This window comes from Agelaius tricolor, unplaced genomic scaffold (genome assembly GCF_023055355.1).
Source record: "Agelaius tricolor isolate 1412-34295 unplaced genomic scaffold, bAgeTri1.0.p SCAF_5, whole genome shotgun sequence".
NCBI lineage: Eukaryota > Metazoa > Chordata > Aves > Passeriformes > Icteridae > Agelaius > Agelaius tricolor.
The window spans coordinates 23,276,726-23,295,996 of NW_027269265.1; the positions used below are offsets into that span (position 1 = coordinate 23,276,726).

Below are 19,271 nucleotides of genomic sequence, written 5' to 3' on the forward strand. Positions count from 1 at the left end.
GCCTGTTCCAATGCTTGACAACGTTTTCAGTGAAGAAATTTTCCCAATACTCAGTGTAAATCTCCCATGGTGTAACTTGAGGTTGTTTCCTCTTGTCCTGTTGCTGGTTACTTGGGAGAGGAGACTGATCCCCAGCTCACTATGACCTCCCTTCAGGTTGTTGTAGAGAGCAAAAAGGTCTCCCTTGAGCCTCCTTTTCTCCAGGCTAAACAACCCCAGCTCCTTCAGGTGCTCCTCACAGGACTTGTGCTCCAGACCTTCCCCAGCTCTGTTGTCCTTCTCTGGGTACATTCGAGCACCTCAATGTCTTTCCTGTTGTGAGGGGTCCAAAACTGACACAGGATCCGAGGTGTGGCCTTACCAGTGCCAAGTACAGGGAGTCAATCCCTGCCCTGGTCCTGCTGGCCACACTATTTCTGACACAAGCCAGGATGCCACTGGCCCTCTTGCCCACCTGGGCCCACACTGGCTCGTGCTCAGCAGCTCAACACCAGCACCCCCAGGCCCTTTTCTGCTGGGCAGCTTTCCAGCCATTCTGCCCTCAGCCTGTAGCACTGCAGGGGTTGTTGTGACCCAAGGGCAGGACCTGGCACTTGACCTTGTCAAACCTCGTACCATTGGCCTCAGCCCATCAATCCGGCCTGTTCAGATCCCCCTTGCAGCACCTTCCCAACCTCCAGCAAACCAACACTCCCCCAGCCTGGTGACATCTGCAAACAGAGGGAAGGGGTCCCCAAACCAGTCACGCCTATCAGAGCGGCCACATCGTTTGGCAAGGGAGAGCAAGGTTCATTCACCTGTCCTGGCAATGACCCACGGCCAGCTCTTGCTCGAACATCCCTTCGTGTGACTGATGGAAGGAGACCTCGAGCCAAGCCAGGCTGCAGAGCACCACGCTGGCGGAGCTGAGAGGCGGCTGCCTGCCCCTGCTTCCCCGGCTAGCGGGAGCGCAGGGCCGGGGCGGCTGTCTGTCCGTGCCGGGGCCCTCAGGCCGTGCCCAGCAGCTGCAGCTCCCGGGCCGCCCGCAGCGGCCCAGCCCAGGCCGGGCCGGCGCTCCCGGGCCGCCGCCTGCGCCCTCTGCCGGCCACGCTCGCCGGCAGCCCCAGCCGCCCTCGCCACCTCGTCCCGGGACGGCGCCACGGCACTTGGACCGTGGAACGAGATGGGGCCGCCTCATTGCAGGCGCCACGAGTGTATCCACGGCCTGGACACGGCCCAGCAGTGACCTGCTAACGCCACCGGCTCCGGCCAAGCCTCCCTGCCTCCTCTCACTTCTCCCTGCGCCAGGAGCACTGTGGCGGCAGACAAATTCCTCCCCTTTCAGAAGAGCAGCAGCCCCTGCTGTATGAGAGTATAGGGCTCTGTTCTCGCAGCTGCTGCAGGTTCCTGGCTTTTGTCATCAAATCTTTATTGTGGGTACTCATCAAGCCCCAAACCAGTGTGATTTGCTAAACCGCAAGGCCCGGAGTTCACTTAAGAGCAAACATTCTTCCATCGGACCAAGTGTGTTCACTTTTGTGTGACAGCCTCCACCAGCACAAAGACTAAACCTCTGCTTAGGCACCTACAATGCCCTCAGTGCTCTGCAGCCTCAAAAGAGGATCCAAGGAGCTTCCAGAAGGAAAGAGGGCAGCAAACATTGCAAAGAGGGCAAGGGAAACAGTGATGAATCATTTTTGTGGTAAGCTGAGACCCATTAATTGATCAGCTACAAATTTCTGGGTGGTGGGAACCTGTACAGGTGCACAGCACTCCCCACAGTTGGCAAGTCATGGTCTCTGCAGGACAGCAAGCTGTGAGACACATTATCAGCCTCAACACAAAAAGATTTGCTGTTTCCCTCACCACCCTTCTTCACAGGGCAGCCTGTAATTCCCAGATGCAGCTAAAAGCAGTCAGTTAGCTGGAAATGACTAGTTGTGGTTTCAGGCTGTGAAAGATGGCACTCACTGGTAACCCTTCCCTCCCTCTCTCCATTAATAATCCTCCTCCCTCCAGTTACCAGAAAATACAGCAGTGCCTGCCCCTCTCTCCTCCCTCCAGGCTACTCCTTTGGAGAATTGGCTCCACAGCTGGATTGTAAAATAATCCAGCTGTTCCTATGACAACATGCTGGCAGTGGGCAGAGATGACGCCAGAACGCAGTATTGGCCCATTCACTACCAACACCCAACTCTGTTTTGGTTTGGGAAGCATTTGTTTTTCTATGTGGGCAGCTCTGCCAAGTACATTTCTGAAGGCTGGAGGGGCAGGAGGAGCCACAATCCCAGAGATGCCAAGAAAGTTGCTGGCTCTGTGATTTACCCTTGTTTTGGTTTGGCTTTTTTTCTTTTTTTTTTTGCCCCAGCTCTATCTGATGTGAGGATAAAAACCCCTCCAGCAGTCTTGCAGCTGCACACAATCTTTGCAAGACTTGATCCAGAGCCTGATTTAAAAAGCCCAGTGCAAGACTTTGCGTGTCAGGCTTGCACAGGAAAAAAAAAAGAAAAGCCTTGGGTAGAATCAATAAGGGCCACACAGTCTTTATTTTAATATCTTGCCTGTCAGCAGAAGGTTTGCAGGGTAGAAGGAAGCAAAGGAAAAGCTTGCTCCATGTAAAGCGTTGTCCAAACACCTGGCTGGACTCACCCAGGCTCTCCAGCTCTGACAGGAGCTAGCTCATGTACGGAGGGATTTGGGCAGAGGCCATTAGCAGGAGCAGAAGGACCTTCCTGTCAGGGTCAGCAAACAGAGGAGCCTCCCTAGGTACTGCAGCTATTGAACCTGCTCAGCAAAGCCAGCTCCTTCAGAATTACTGGGGTAATTATACATACATAGCTTGGCAACTCCAGTGCAGGGCTCCAAAAGGGAAGGTCAGGAATATGCCTGACATTCCTCAGGAGAGGAAGGCAATTTCTCAAGGACTATTACCTTCACAAGGAAACTCAGCAGAGCAAAATGCCCCTGCTCCCAGCATCAATAAAACAAGAGGCAGCATTTGTTACTGCCTGTACTTTCCACTATGCCTCCATTTTTATTCTGAAGGACTTGAGAACAGAGCAGATTGTTAGACAGGTGAGACTCTGTAGCTGAATAAGTGCTCAGGTATTTACTCACCACTACAAGTGCAACAGTGGCAATTTCTATTGCATGGCTGCAACCACTGCAATGGTTGTCTTACTGCAATGACCAGAGCTCACGCTATTCTGCTATCAACATGCAGAGTGTCAGCAGGTAGGAGTGAAGAAAGATGGTCCTTGCAAGAAAATAAAATAATTAAAGTGGTTATGTTGTTTTGAAGAGGGACCTCCGTGGGCCTCTCTGGAGACAGGACACAGCTAATCAAGCCAAACAAGCGCAACAAAGGGCTTGTATCTCAAATTACTCGGGGTTAGTGCTCTGATCTGGCATGGTGAGCAGCTGGACATGGCAGATTGTTAGGTACAAGGGAAGTTGAGAGATCAGATTAGCTTCAACCTATACATGTTCCTAGACGAGAGCAAGAAAAGAAAAACAACAAGAAGCATGACTATTTCTGGAACTGCCTTAGAAATTGCAGACCCAACAGCCTCCTGTGAACCCTTCAGCCTCAGTGCCACCTGAACATCCAGCACAGTAATTACAGCAAGACACCCCTTCTAGTCCCTGTCAACGCTTCAGTATTGTGCTCTCTCACTGGCCCAAGACATGCTTAACCCAAAACCTCTCTAAGTTCTTCCTGCAGAACAGAGCTCAAAGAGTCAAAAAACAGTAAAATAAACAAAAGCAAGGCTCTTCCTCTGACTAGCACAGCCTGTGCTGTCCAAGCCCCTTGTGTGGTGTGCTTTAGCCCCCAGCACTTCCCACAAATGCCAGATCTCAGCCCCACAGCCCCTGTCAGATCCCACTTTACAGTCTCTCTGACTTTTTACTATTTCCTAGGGCAAAATCCGATAAGAGGTTGCCAGGCCCCTGGTCTGTATGGTGTTTACAGGAACATACCACTCTATCCAAAGCTTCATTAGATAAACTACACTCAGTATCAGCACATGTACATATTTGAGAGGATTAAGAACAAGATTCATCAAAAGGCATTTCAATTATCAGACTGCACAGCAGATTCACAGCAAGGCAAAGGACTCTGAGAACAAGTCTGGCCATGTATCAACCACCTGTCCATCCCATGAAAAGCCTACCTGCCTACTTGGTCCCACCCCAGGTCCCTTGTGAGGCTTGGCAGTCGTGGGAAAGCAGGCTGGTGAGAGGAAGGAGGGCAGCCTGAGAGCACTGTCAGTGCAGATGGGAGATGGGATCAGGTGAGTGACTAGGAAAGGGATTTTGTGGAGAGGACTAGAGGGTCCTGGCAAAGCAGACTGCTGCACTGGAGATGGAGCATCAGTTCCTTGTTCTCATTGAGCCAATAACTGACTTTAATTAAGCTCACAATGCCATTTACCCCCACAACTAAGCTTAGAGACAAATTAGCGAGGCACATATTTGCCTCATGAATAATGAGGTGGGTTGGAAGCTGTCTGGATCACCACACTCAACATCAGTGAGTGGTACAAAACCCAAGTGACAACCAGAGGACTCTAGTGGCACCTCTTAAGGGTCAGTACTCTGTGATGCCCTTAGTAACTTTCTGAACGGTGTGACAAAGCTTACAAACAGCAAATTAGTGCACAGCACCAAATCAGGGGTAGTGTCTGACATGGCTAGAGAGCAGTGCTTCCACTTGGAGGAATCCAAATAGGCTGGAGGAACGGCTGATAACAATTTCATGAAAAAAATAATCAAATGCAACTCCCTCACCTGGGAGAGAATAACTCCATAAAACAGTACTGGGTGCCACCTGGCTGAGGAGCCACTCCACTGAAAAAGCGTTCGGCATTTGAAAAAAGTTTGGGAAAGCAGCAAGGAAATACTAACTCTTCAATACATGCCCCCAAGATCCTGACTATTTACCGTAAGACTGATCAAACACTAGATCAATTCGCCCAGAAATGTTGTAGAAACCCCATTCCCAGGGATATCTGAAATCCAACTGGACAACACAGTGAGCAACACTCTCGTTGGACCTGCTTTCAGCCGGTGGCTGGAGTAGGCACCTCTGGGGTCAGAGCACCCTGATTCAATACTCCCCAACTGCGACTGGCCGCCTCTGCTTTCCTCCTCCGGCGCTCAGCTTCCCGGAGACCAGCAGGGAGCAGTGAAAGGCGAGGAATGAAGACTTACCCACCGGACCAGCCGCATTCCTGCAAGGCTGCAGACATGCCGGGAGAGCCCAGCGCTGAAGTTCTGAATGCCCAGCCCAGGGAAGTGGAAAAGGGCCCCGGCCAGCCACCGGCCAAGAAAGGGCATTGCGGAATGCGCCCCCCGGGCACGGGCAGGGCCGGGAGCTCCGGCGGGGAGCGGGGACGCGAGAGCCGAGCAGGCGGCCGGGAGCGCGGGTGGCGACTGTCTCGGGGACCTGGCCAAGGGACGCAGAGTCCGGGGGTGTTTCCTATAGCCGGAGGGTCGGGCGGAGGGGCTGCCCAGCTGGCTGCACCCACGGGTGCCAGCCCATGAGCCTGAGCCCCAGAACTGCGGTGATCTTCCCGATATTGCTGCTGTCAGCGTTGGACGGTGCTTGTTGCTTCAAGCGTCTGGGGCTACAAGGTTCGTATTGCCCAACTGTCCCCTTTGATCTCGAGATATAAACACATGCTTAACAAAAACCGAAATCTAAATTCTTACATAACCACATGACTCCAGGCACTGCGATGATGAAATCCCAAGAAGCATCAAGGCTCTTCCACTGACAACGGACCTGCCAATCCCAAGAGACACTGACCATTTTGCTGGTCAGCTTTGCTACAGGTCAGGATAATGCTTACATCCATTGTGCAAATGAGCACCAAGGCCACAAAGATATTTGCATGCTGCTCTCAGTTCCAGTATAAATTACAGCATGTTGATTTAAACTATAGAACTTTATCCACAAATGACACCTACAGAAAATCAGACGCAGGACAAAAAGAAGTCCCAGCAAATGGATGTCCTGGGACCCCAAAAGTCTGAGTTTAGCGGTGGCTGAGCTTAGAAGTGCTGCCTCAGGGGTTTAACTCTGGGGTGAATGACTATGACTAGGGTGGTTGCAGGCATTCCCATCTAAGTCTCTCCACCCTGCTCTCCTGTCCTGGGCTAACACACCTGTTCCAGGGGAGGCAGAAGAAGAATGGGAACATCAGTCCTTGTCACTGGGGATCAGGGAGCTCTGCACAAGCCCCTTTCCTCAGTCACTTGGTTAGCTAATAGCTCTGGGCATGGGCAAGGGTACAGCACAGGCTGTCACCCAGGAGAGCTGGCAACACACTGTAGACAGCAAAGATAATATTTTAAATTGCTAGTTAGATCTGTCAGAGCATGACATCCAGATCTTAGAGATGCTCATACATATACATAGAGATATTTCATACATCTGGAGTAGTTCCTTGCCACAAATCCTGTGTGTTACCACTCAGCTGCTTTCACACACACCGCCAGGGCATTATTTGGTTCTCTGTGATACAGTTGATCCAGCCATTCACACACTCAGTACATCAACAAAAGTTGGAAGGGGTCTCTGAAGGCCACCCTTCCCCTCAAAGCAGAGGGTGGCTCAGGGCTTCAGCCAGTCCAGTTTTGATTACCTCCAAGGCTGGAGGTTCTACAGCCTCTCCACACAACCTGCTCCAGTGTTTGGCCACTTTCATGGTAAAACATAAGGATTTTAGCACATGCTCTGAAGACTGAACACTCCAAACTGAGCTTAGGCAAATCACTTAGGTCCTGGATATGCTGTTCCACAGGAGTTTATACAGTTCTGTCAGCTACAGCACTTGACTGGTTCTGCAGTAACTTTGGTCAGGGATTCAGTGCAGCCTAACTCCGCCACATAAATACATTCATTGTGCCAGTGTAACTTCCTGGACCATTTAATTGAGAGGTCAGGCAAGTAACTGTGTACAAGCCAGGAATAAAACAGAATGACATGAGTGAAGATCTCCTGAAACTGTAGCTTCTCTGCAATAATGTAATATTGACCTTTGCAAGGGACAGAATTTTCCAAAATTTGAAGAATGACTTCCCCAAGGGCTAAGGACCCTTCTGCCCATTCAGACTGCAAGCTCTGCTGCTTACACCTGTAGCACAAACACATTGCAACACAAAATCCACTGGGGAGAGGAGAGGGGAACAAACCACACATTTGTGTATTAGTCACTTTTGAGGTTAATGGGAAAGTGTTCAGATGCTGCTTTGAATAGTTCATGGTAAGCTGCAAACTAGAACAGAACCCTTCAATCATCAGTGCCCATAAGGAGTTCCAAGATCCTCAGGTGGAAATCATTATATAATATATACTTCATTCTCTTAAACACAGATGATTATTTCAGTGCATAATGCATCTTAAAAGGAAATACAAACCTTTGCTTAGAAGTCAGAGCCTGTCCTTACCACATTCTGTGCCTGCTCACCTGCAGGGCACAAGCTGTCATGCAATATCCAGTAATTAAGCTATATTTATTATAAGATTGGAAGCTGTGAAGTCATTCCCTGTGCTAGTACACGTGCCTTAAGCTAGCTATGATAATCATTTTCACATGCACCCAACCCATGTTTAGGCCTTCAGCCACAGTTACTCTCTGATGATACAACAACAAGTGACAAAGTGGCACAGAGTCGAAAAATATTGCCAACTTTGGCCATAGAGTGATTTGGAAAAGAGAGATTTTGCTTGGTTTGACTGCATGGAGTTACACTCTATTCCATATATCCAGCAAATGGAATAGATTGGCACTTTTACCGCAAACACAGAAGTATCACCATTCCAGAACCATCTCATTGGTTCCAGAACCATCCCTACCTACTCTATAAGGAATAAGAAAATAAACTGCATTTATTTTGGCATGAAAATACTTGCATAGTAAAATCCTTCTCATATTATACGTTCTAAAAGATATGAAAAGAACCCCCTCAATTCTGAAGTGCTAAAGCTTTCTTGGCAAATCTTGACTTATGTAAATGACATATAACTCTATGGCAGGTTTATGAAGAAGCCATGTTAATACTATTCTGGTGTGATGAGCAAGAGTCTTGCATTCTTGTAGTGCCTTTCTGCAATAAGGAGTAAAACAACAACAACAAGAATTTCATTAGGTCCTGACTAAATGTGTCAGGACTAAGATCCAGTGAAACATTTGCCCTTGGAACCTAAAGATATGTAGAATATGGATAAAACTTTTCTCAAATAAATGATCCTCATCAGGATCATCCCTTCTGAGAGATGCAGCTCATGTGACTATTATTTCGTGGTTCTTAAAGGGTGGAAACCATCCCATCAGCTTGCCATGCTGCCCCTTGGCTTAGCTCCCAGACAGAAACAAAGATCTTGAAGATATGTATCCAGGTAGAATAACATGTTTCCATGTGTGTTATTTTACCATGTTTTCCACCAGTTACAGCTACGTGTCTGCCATTCAGTGAAAAACATCAGTTCGTGTTTCCCTTTAATCCCACTCCATATTTAGGATGATTTGGAGATAATTTATCAAACACTGCAGTCATAGGGATTCCTTCTGGAGCGCTGAACATGTTACACAACCCTTACAACAAGGTAAATCCTCTAACCTGCCAGAGCTTGTTTATAGCCTGGCACAGGCAGCATCTACAATGCCAAGTGAAGCTGGGCCAGGAACTGTTGTGTGCTGGAAGGGCTGGGCAGTCACTCACCCATCCACACCACACAGCACCTGGCTGGGGGTCACCTCCAAACTACACGTGGTCTTAAATGAGTATTATTTCAGGAGTGTTATTTCAAACAGGCAGATTTTAATAAAAGAGATCTTATGCCATAGCCCAGGGGGATGATTTACAACATGAAGCTAAAGGACTTGTCATGTGCCACAGCACAGAGGTGTGTTTGACAGTATGAAACCTGCTGGGATGTTGCTGTATCACCCAAAAGAGTGGAGGGGGTCCAGTCTCAGAGTCTTGCTCACTGCTCACTGGACACATACTACCCTCTGAGCTACCCCCAACCATCATCTTGGAGATTGCTGCTTGACACATGCCAAGACTGTTTCAGAAACCAGAATCATTAATGTGTAGCAGAACACAGTGGACAAGCAGGAGTCAAATGCCCAAGCTTGATTCCTCCCCTCTTTGATTCAGCAGCACAGGCATAGCCAAGGGACCCAGGCTGGTGGCACCTGGAAATTGCTGACAAATAGCAGCAAAAAAACACAGCCATGGGGGGAGGGGGGAAGAGAATGAAGAGGATGGGAGGATCTGAGAGGCCCATGGATAGTTAAAGCTTTGAAGAGCTGAATTCTTTGAAAGTCTTGGAGTGGAATCCTTATCTGTGCCGAAACCCCATTCTTGGCTTTGTACTCAGTTCTTATGTAATGACAGCAAATTACTTTGTTTTATCTTCCCTGGTGTCCTCGAGGTTAGTGACACATCACCATTAGGTTACGTTGCTATTTTAATTCAACTGCCATACCACATGCCTAAATGCTGCAACAGAGCTTGTCCTTCTCCCCTGTGCTACTGGCAACTGTTATTTTTCCTACCATTAGAATTCAAATGCTTCATACAGGAATATCATCACTCTCATGCTGAAGCACCCAATATACTTCAAAGCAGTGTCAAAAGAGTGTTTTATTTAAAAACCCAAATACCCTCACAATATCTGAATTCCATGTACCTTTCAGATTATATGCTTTAGGATTAACACTGCTACTGTATTTTATGGCCTTTGCAATACCATTACCTATTCAAGGAAAATATTTAATTTTGCGAACAAAAACAGATAAATACTATATTATGAGTTGGTTTCTCTTCCCTTCTTCCCGAGCATGAGAAGATTCAAGATGGGCTATTTAAAAAGCACTCAATCCTTACCAAGTGGAAGATGCAATGCAATCAGAATTAAAATTACTCCTTTAATGTTGCAGCTGGTTGTCCATAGCCAACAGACCAAGATACAAAACATTTGTATAAAAACAGAGCTCAAATCTAATCAGTGAAGGAGAGCTGAAAATCTGTTGTTGTGCAGACTAAAGATGCCAGGGAGTGGCAGGGGACAGGACACCACTCCACAGAACAAGAGCTCCTTAATTGGAAATGATAAAGCTACATTGTCCACATGCTAGTTCCAGCCTTCTTTTGTTTTCCCATGATATCCTGTTGATATAATTCCAGGTCCCTTGTGAACATCCGCTGTTTCCAAATGAGAAGAATGGGTGGTGTTGGTTTCATTTCAGCCCCTCACTGGGTCACCAGCCTACCTCTGCCTGGAAAGGCTCCCGGATGCAGCTCCAAAGAACAACCTTATCAGCAAAAGATCTGAACAGATAAGGTGCACGGACATATGAGATCACATCTTCTGGTAATTTAAACAATTCAAATGCCATTATAATATGGAAGCACAGGAAAAAGCAAAAGTTCAGCTAAATCCCTACAAACCCACATAGAAATAGTCATGTTTGATGAAATCAAGCACAGCTTTTGCCCCTCTCTGTTATCAACCACAGTGTTCTGACATTACCTGGTAGCAACCACTTGAGAAAGTAGTGAGGACAAAGTTAGCGGTCAGTGTGTAGTGCTGCCTCACCACAGTATTCCCTAAGGTCCCAGAAATTTCAAAATCAGGACTTGCACAGCCAATGGGTATATTTGTGTGTTTAATAGTCCTCACTAGCTTTTATTTTTGTTCATTTTCTGGAGTTTTCATCTCAAAAAAAAACCCAAAAAACAAAATAACCTTGTAGTATCCACAAAATCAGGAAAAAAAGGTTTTCTACAAGTACCCACAGAATGAGCAACCTTGTCAAATCTGGTTTTATTCCATGTTTCCCAAGTTTTGCTTGTTGTACTGAAAGAAACCCCCCCTAACTTGTGTCTGTGAAGCTGAAGAGTCCTAGTTACCTTACCTGCTTCTGACCTAGAAGCTGTCCCACACTTCCTAACATTTGTCTGAACCTCTTACAATGCTCTCTGTGCTTCTAAAGATCAGAACTGTACACAACATTCAAAGCACTGGCACACCATGGATTTATCCCGTGCCATGATGACACTCTTTGCTTTTATTCTCTTGCTCTAATTCCTTATTTCCTAACACTCGATTTGCTCATTTACCAAGCCTTGAACTGGGGTTTTCACAGAACTATTATTATGCCAAGAGCTTGTTCCCAAGTGATAAATCAGCTTCTAGGCTGTTTCTGTATGATTGAAATGGACTGTTAATCTCCCATTTAAAACACTTTACATGTATGTACATCAAATTGTACCACCCACTCACTTTGTATTGTGATGTTTTGCTACATTTTCTCTCGGTTCACAAGCTCCAATTCAGATCCTTGTGGAACTTTGCATGTTGGCTCAATCCATGGAGAAATAGTTTTGTTCTGTCTTACAGAGACCTGTCTTTAATGCAGTGTCATCTATCCACATGAAAACATCTCTTATTCCACAGTTCCTTCAGAAGGTTTTGCTCACAGATTTTGTTGAATACTTTTAAGAAACCCAAATAGGAAATACCAGCTCAATGTCTCTTGTCCACATGCTTTGCTGACTCCTCACAGGACTCCAAACAGTCTCTGAGGAGGTCTCATTAGAAAGGCTCTGCCATCTTTCACAGTACCTCATTTTCTCCCTGCATCCACTAGTTCACCTTTTAAAATTTTTACTAACTTGGCTGAGAACAGGCTCATTGCTCAGCAGCTCTACGGAACTTTTCAGGCTGCTGGTATTTTTTTTTTAATTGGCATATTAACTATCTTCCCTGTTTCTGTTACCAAAGCCCTTCTAAATGCAATGTTACACAAAAACCATTAGTAAGCAGCTCAGCTATTTCAGTCTTGACTTCTCTTAAAACTCTTGGGTGGATATAATGCAATCCAATTGTTCAACACTTTTTATTTTAGCCATTTGTTTCACTACCTTTTCTACAGACCTTCAGTTTGAAACAGATCCTCTGATAAATCTTTCATAAAATCAAGTATAAGTATGGGAATATTCTTAGGTTCCTCTACAATGAGCATAGAGCAAAATCTTAATTTAATTTTTCTCCAGAACCTTATCTCCTCTGAATAATCCATTTTTATTTTGACTGTCCACTGGCTCTGATACCTCTTTTGGCAAACTTTCTGTTCTATTTTGACGGAAAGCGGTAGAGTCGGATTTTTGTAACAAAATAGTAACAAAAAGTAGCAAAAAGACAGATGGCAGGAGGACTAGCAGAGCGAGGATGTGGGTGTCTGGTCACCCGGTAACTGCAGCCACGTTCATAGGGCAGCTCTTGTGCTGCAACTGCAGGTAAAAAAAAAAAAAAAAAAAAAAGAAGTAATAGGTAATTCTTCCACCTACTGGAGATAAAAGCCAGTTGTCAGCTATGGGGGAGGTTGGGGTGGTTTGTTTCGTTTTGTTTTCCCACCATCACGGATCAATTCTTGATGGCTATGGAGATTTCCGGGAGGGGGTGATGCCACGGAAGCCTAGCTAGGGACAGCGAGAGCTGCAAACCGCCGCGTGTGAGCTCGCCCGGGACTCAGCACCCAGCTGCTTGAAATGCCCGTGGCTTCTCCTGACGCTTTACCCTGCAAGGGCAACGGGAGCGCCGGAGGCGGCGGAACGGAGGCCGGGCTGCCTGCTCAGCCCACCCGGGGGCTCCACCTGCGAGGAGCCGGGTGGGGCAAGGCAGGGAGCGGTGTCCCGGGCCGCGGGGCCACGGCCGGGGAGCACGGCCGCCCGTCCCGGTGCCCGTCCCGCCCTCGGGCTCCTTCCCGCCGCCGCCTTGCCATATATGGGCACGGCCGGAAGCGCCCGCGTCACGGCGCTGGCTCGCGGCGTCCCCGCGGGGAGCGGGACGTCACGTCACGTCCCCGGCGCGCCCGCGCGCGGCGCCCCGGCAACCAAACAGTAAACACGGGCGCGCGCAGGCGCAGAGAGGCGGGGCGGGGCTGCGGCGGGGCCGGTGCGACGCGGGAGCCCCGCGCTGATGGCAGGTACCGGCCCCGGGGCACGAGCCGCAGGCGGGGTGCGGGCCGTGCGCTCAGCAGCGTGTCGGGACTGCCGCTGCTGTCTGCACCGGAGCTGCCCTGGAGCCGCAGCACCCTTCTGCGGCCGGGCAGGACGTGCTGCTGGGCTGGGCAGCCCTGCTGTGTTCTGCCATAAACGCGTTTAAGGACCTTCACGTTGTTTTACAGCTCTGCTTTCTGAAATTCCTAACAATTCCACTGTGCCTTGCGTTGCGTTGCAGTTGCATTTCTAAGAATTAATTACACGACCGCCCTCAGAGGGATCAGGAGCACAGGAGGCGTCAGAAATAACACGAGGGTTCCCTACGTGTCTTATCTCGTTCCATTGTTGTGTTTCACAAAGCTTTGTGCTGGTATCTGTGTGATGGATCAGATACAGCTTGTAATTGAAGCACATGCTTATAACACATTGCAGGCGGAGATTGCTGCATTATTCCTCAGTTGAAGACAGTGGCAAGATTCTCCCTGTTTTAAGTGCGACTTCACTATATAATTCTCAAATGCCAGGAAGCAGATAAATCATATTCATAACACAGCATAAGTTTTATGTAAAACATCCTGAATTCTGGATTGTTTGTGGCTGAAGGCAAGGAATAAGGCTGGAGCCTGGGGTTAGACATAAAGTGTCTCATGTAGCGCCACCCCTGAATCTGACATCTTTGCGTAACAAATGCAAAAGCTGTCGCTTAGACTTGGCACTTGCTATCATTTCTGTTAAAAAGAGAAGCCTTGGTTAGGCTGCAGGACTGCTCTCTGAATTTAACTCTAGATTTTGCTTTAGCCTGTCCGATGATCATGAGAGATGATGGGGCCAGGATCACTCCACCTAATTTGAGGTAGAAGCTACTTTTGAACCATGTGGTATTTTTGGACTTTGTGGACCAGTTTGCTTTCAGCCTCTGCTGAACGTCTGGTGATTCCAGCAGCATGCATGGGCTCCCAGAGACCTGAATTGTTCAGCTCTGAACTTGATGGTGTTTCAGCAAGACATCACATTGTCATTCCAGATTTGCTGACTTCACAGGGTTACCTGTCACATAAGTCTGACTCTCCTGTCATGGTTCAGTGCTGCTGTGCATTTGCTGTGGCTGGGTGTTGCCCGTGTAAACTCAAGTGGCTATGTGAAAGTAGCTGCTGCTTAGTAGCAAGTGGGATTAGTCTTCATCACTTGTCAGCTCTGCCTACAGATTAATGTTGAAAGATGGGAAACTGCACTTGTAATATTTGCTTTTACACAGGGCAGGCCTTGTTGAGCAAGTCATGAAGCTGCAATACTCAGTGCTGAGATGAGATGGATCCTGTGTGTGTTCTCATTAGGGAAGGGGTGGAAATAAGCAGAGCTGCTGCAGTGACCAGGAGATGTGGACTTAGAGAAACCTGACCCTGAATGGCAGCCTACAGTGATTCCCTGAGACCATGGTGTCAGGATGGCCTTCAGCTGGACACACAAGCCAGCACAGGTGACATCTTTGCTTTCACTTTGAGAAAGGAGTTCTCAAATTGGAGTGGCAGGGCTGGAGGCTGTCAGGGAGGCCTTGCCACTCTCAGGGGACCCTTCACGTGCAGCCATCAGGGAGGGAGCAGACCACTGCTCCGCAAGCAGGGATAACCTGGCCCAGCTGCTGTCCTGCCAGCAGAGCACATTCACTGCACAAGCAGCAGGGCTTACAGAGGGAAGCAGCCTTTCTTAACTGACTCAGCAGGAGAGACCACATTTCCAGAGACCCCAAGGAGGCAGCATGTTCCTAGAATGTGTGTGCCATTTGCTATAACTCATTCATTCAAGGACTGGGCTGGCTTTAATAGAAACTGTAGAGCCAGTGGTTTGCCACAGTGAGGAGTGCACAAGCCTTTCTCATCCCCTCATGTCCAAAGAAGATAGGCCATAGCTACTCCTAGAGGAACCAGACCACATCCAGGGACAAGGAAGTTGAGCTGTTAGGGACATGGAAATGATCATGTGGGCCCCAGCCTAGAGATGCCCTTTCAGCACTTTCCAGCAAGACCTCCAGCTAGCTGGTGAAAGGCCACAGCAGGTGACACACAGATACAGAAGGGGACAAGACCCAGACAGCTCAGCTGGGAAAGGCTGTAGGGCGTGACCTTGGTGCCTGCTGGAATGGGTGTAACCACAGCCAGCCCTGACTAGCACCAGGACAAGGACAGGGCTGGCCTAAATGGTATTGCCACCCTTATGCACCCTTAGTCTCAGGCAGATTGCAGGTGTCTGCAGTTTATAAAGCCCAGACAAAATTAGAGGCTAGAGAACGCCTTTGAGGTCACAGAGAAGCAGGTGCAAAAGGTAACACAAGGACAGTTCCAGCAGTCAACTTAAATGCTTTTATTGACAATGTCTCTGAACAATAATAAGCAAACAATGCTTAAGTTTCATCCAAATTCACTTTCCACATGTCAAAAAAGACCTCAAGGTAGAAAAAAATAAAATAAAAATATAAATATCTGAGAATCCGTCTTAATAAATAAATTAAAAACACAATAAAAACGTTTTCATGGAAAACTTATGTCAGAACATTCAGACCACCTCAACAATGCATGATCAGTAAAGTTACAATGAACATCAATGTAGAACTACAGTACATGGATATAGCTATTCATCTACCTACTAGAAAATAAAATAGAGTCTCTTTCCCCCCACATAAGATGGGTCATTGCTAAGTCATCAGAACACGATATTGCCAGGAACACAGTAGTTATTGTTAATCAGCTGCACTAGATACGAGTTGGAGATACCCAGCACCAGGTTAAATTCCAATCATTTAAAACCAAGAGATTAATTAGTTAATGCTAGTGATACTAAGGAGGGGAGGGAGTCACCTACCCAGCCATGTGGGACATGCTACAGACTACCAGCTCTCATGGATGGGCCACTGGGGACAAGACAAACTCCATGCGATTTGCTACATCTCTGGAAGAGGTAAGAGACCTCGGTGCATGACGCTCTGCCAGGCCCCGGGGCACCAGGCCAGACAGGGGGTGGCGGTGGCAGGGCCCTCCCCAGGCCTGGGGAGCCCCATGGGGCACAGCTGCAAGTCCGTGGGGGTGCGTGGGCAGGGGAGGGGGCCCAGCAGGTCAGTCAGTGCTGGAGCCCTTCACAAAGCCAGCAGGGTGGGGGAGCTGAGGGAGTCGGACGAGGGCTCGTTGCTGCTGCTGCCCTTCCGGTGCGCGGCAGCGCAGCTGGGGAAGGCCTCTGCCTCGGGGTAGGTGAAGACGAAGGTGGAGGTGTAGGTGCTGGGGCACGGGGTGCAGGTCACCACAGGGGTGCAGAGGGGCTCCAGCTCACCGCTGGTCCCGGCAGTCAGCGACTCCCAGTCCGACGGGTAGAAGGAGGCCCCAGGCAGGTCCATGTCGGGCACAGAGCGGGAGGCCTCCCGCGGCCCCGTGGAGAAGAGCAGCTCGTCGAAGGGCTCAGCCTTGAGCTCCAGCCCGCTGCTGCCGGTCTCCTTGGGCGGCACGGCCGGCGGCGCTTCAGGCATCAGCGGCAGAGCAAAGGCAGCCTCCTCGGTCATGGGGGGGCTGGGGGTGCCCAGGTCCAGCGCGGTAGCGGCGCTGGCAGCTGCCAGCTCCTCGGAGAAGCACAACTCCTCGGGCATCTTGCAGGCGGGACGGTGGGCCGCCAGGATAAACTCCAGTTTCTCCTTCTCCTTCAGCAGGTTAGCAATCTCCGCCTGCAGCGCGGACTTCTCCTCCTCCAGCTGGTCGGTCTCCTGCAGAGAGAGCAGGCTGTCAGCCAGGGCCGGCATCACTCCCAGCTGGAGTCCCCTTCCTCCTGTCATCCCCGCCCCCGGTACTTCCCCCGCCACCTCCCGGGCAGCACTTACCGCCTGCAGCGTGTCGGTGAGCTCCCGCCGCCGGTTGCGGCACTTGGCCGCTGCCATCTTGTTCCGTTCCCGGCGAATCCTTCTCTTTTCCTCCTCCTCCGGGGACAGCTGCGGGCAGAGAGAGACAGCTCAGTCCCGCTGCCAGCCCGATGCCCCCCGGCCAGGGCAACCCGCCGGCGGTGCGTCTCCCCAATCCCCCCCCCAACAACTCGATCCGCACTCACCTGTTCGACTTTGCCCCGGCGGCCGATGCTCTGTCCGCGGCCGCCCGGCGCCTTCAGCACTGCGGGGCGGGAGTAGGAGGTGGTGGGGGCGGCCGCCGAGACGCCGTAGGGGTGCCCGCGGCTCTGGGAAGGGGCCACTGAAGAGATGAGAGTGGGCTGCACCAGCCACTGCAGGTCGGGGCTGGTGGAGATAGCGGTCACCGTAGGCACAAAGCTGGCGCTGGAGGCGGCCAGGTCGGTGCAGAAGTCCTGTAGGTCAGAGAAAGGGGGGCTGCCGTCAGCGGAGCGCCCGGGCCGCTCCCCGCCGTCCCCGGGGCCGCGGCGCCGCGCTGCCAGCGCCGGCTCCACACGAGAGCGGCCTGTTATAAATATCTCTGACGTCCGCGCTGACGCAGACGCCGCTCCGGAGTCTCCTCAATGAACTCGCGTTTTATCAATGAAGCCGCTTTACACACCCGCCGCAGAGCGCGGCCCGGGCTACGGCACCCCCCGACCGCCCCGCCTCGGCACCGGGGCCGCTCCCCATGCCAGTCCCCAGCCTGACCTCCTCCGCGGACACGGCCAGCCCCGCGCCACCCGCTCCCATCCCATCCCCTCGTAAGCGCTCCTGCCCCGGCGAAGAGCGCAGCCGGCACGCTCAGCAACTCACCTGCGGGTTGACAGGCGAGCCCATGCTCGAGAAAGAGTCCGCCGGAGAGGGGTAATAGGTGAGGCTGTCCCCGGCCGGGGAAGCGCTGCTGCAGCGGGAGGACGGCGCCTCGTACTCTCCAGCGAAGCCCTGATACATCATGTCGGCTCGGTGCGCGCAAGCCGAAAGTGAGAAGTGATGCGACGGTGGCGAAGCGTCCTTGGGGATGAAGCGAGGAGGGGTCGGCTGCGTGCGTCCCTGTGCCGGTCCGCGCCGCGCGTCTCTCCGCTCCGCCGCCGGGGCTGCCTGAGCTGCTGGAGTACCGCGCCGTGCCTCCCTTTTATACCCTCCCGCGACGTCACAGGGGAAGCGCCACCCGTGCCTCTGGGGGGGGCCGCCCGCCCCGCGCCCGCCCCGCGCCTCCCCGGGGTCGCCCCGCGCGCCGTCTGCCCCCGCTCCCCGCGGAAGAGACCCACGGCACGGGGCGGGGGGTGGCGGCAGGGCCGGGGGGGGTCTCAGGGCAGAGCAGGAGGGAGCGGCCATAGAGCTTCCCCCCCCGCGAGGAGTGGTACGGCCGGGCTCGGGAACCCACTGACGCAGATATCCTTATATGGGATACATCCTGTGCGAGGGGGCGTGACTGACGGGAAGCGCTCCAGGCTGCAGCCAAGTGCGGCGGGCGGGCGGGCGGCGCGCGGGACGGGACGGGACGGTTCGGGACGCGACGGCCCCTCCCCCTCCCCCCCTCGCCTGGCGACACCCTGCGGGGGCTGCCATGGGGGCACCGCCATGGGGGCACCGCCATGGGGGCACCGCCATGGGGGATGCCGTCCCGCAGCAGGTGACCCCCTCCCCGGGGGCGCCGTCCGGCCGCAAGTGATCCCCTCTCTCAGCGGAGCCCCGCACAGCCTTGCAGCCTTGGAGCAAGGTGCTTCAAGGAAGGCGACGAAGAAGGGGCCCGGCGGGCCGGGGATGCGCTTTGCGCTGCAAGTCAAGCCCCATCGTCAGCACTGAGCGGGGTCTGCCCGTAGCTGGGCACAGGTACTCGGCGGGCCCCACGCAGGGAAAGCTCAGCTTAACACCCGTCCCTGCAGCGAGGAGCGCGTTATGATCATGTGTCACTATTGACTTCCCTATTATGTGTATTTGTAATTATCGAGAGTGAGGGTAATGGCAGAGAGCGATGGGAAGCTCTGCCAGGGAAGCCTGAGGGGGCCACAGCCCTCCGAGAAGGTTGGGAGATCTTGGGAGCAGTGCTCGGGATGGCGGGGGGGGGGGGGGACTGGGATAGCCGCCAAGAGCATGGGCAGGAGGCCACCGGGAAACCACCGACGAGGAGAGAAAGGGGCGAGGCTCGTCCTTTCCTCCAGTTTGGGTTTTGTTTTGATCCTTGTTGCAGCGAAGCCCGGAGACACCCACCCACGACGGGGATGTCGGCAGCCCTGGCTCAGGTCAGGCTAAGGTGGGAGCCAGACCGCAGACTCGCCTTGCACGGGAGCCAAGAGATCGCGGCTATAGATAGTAACAGGGAAGCTGCAGCAGGGAGCGTGTTTACAGCAAC

At 51.4% G+C, this 19,271-nt stretch overlaps 1 protein-coding gene and 1 long non-coding RNA gene across 3 annotated transcripts; both read right to left on the minus strand.

Moving 5' to 3' along the window:
• Positions 1–9,903: 9,903 nt before the first annotated feature.
• Positions 9,904–12,782, minus strand: LOC139589911 (uncharacterized). 2 transcript variants are annotated; one of them, XR_011679167.1, is made up of 2 exons: positions 12,248–12,782; positions 9,904–10,326 (listed from the first exon to the last, which is right to left on the minus strand). It is a non-coding gene; the product is annotated as an uncharacterized lncRNA (long non-coding RNA). The 2 variants fall into 2 exon arrangements; XR_011679166.1 differs by having other exon boundaries at positions 11,282–12,782.
• A 2,563-nt stretch (positions 12,783–15,345) lies between these two features.
• On the minus strand, positions 15,346–18,268 carry FOS (Fos proto-oncogene, AP-1 transcription factor subunit). Its single transcript, XM_071426786.1, has 4 exons — positions 17,732–18,268; positions 17,083–17,331; positions 16,859–16,966; positions 15,346–16,744 (listed from the first exon to the last, which is right to left on the minus strand). Exons 1-4 carry the CDS (start codon positions 18,251–18,253, stop codon positions 16,130–16,132), a joined length of 1,494 nt encoding a protein of 497 aa, XP_071282887.1. The 5' UTR covers positions 18,254–18,268; the 3' UTR covers positions 15,346–16,129.
• Positions 18,269–19,271: the final 1,003 nt, after the last annotated feature.

What these genes read in the sequence shown, in the direction of transcription:
- FOS (XM_071426786.1), bottom strand. Translation starts at nt 18,253, where the DNA reads ATGGCCGCTCCCTCCTGCTCTGCCCTGAGACCCCCCCCGGCCCTGCCG. An exon ending in GCTCGCCTGTCAACCCGCAG is followed by an intron (nt 17,332 to 17,731) that starts GTGAGTTGCTGA and finishes TCTGACCTACAG; the next exon opens with GACTTCTGCACCGACCTGGC. An exon ending in GCCGGGGCAAAGTCGAACAG is followed by an intron (nt 16,967 to 17,082) that starts GTGAGTGCGGAT and finishes CTCTGCCCGCAG; the next exon opens with CTGTCCCCGGAGGAGGAGGA.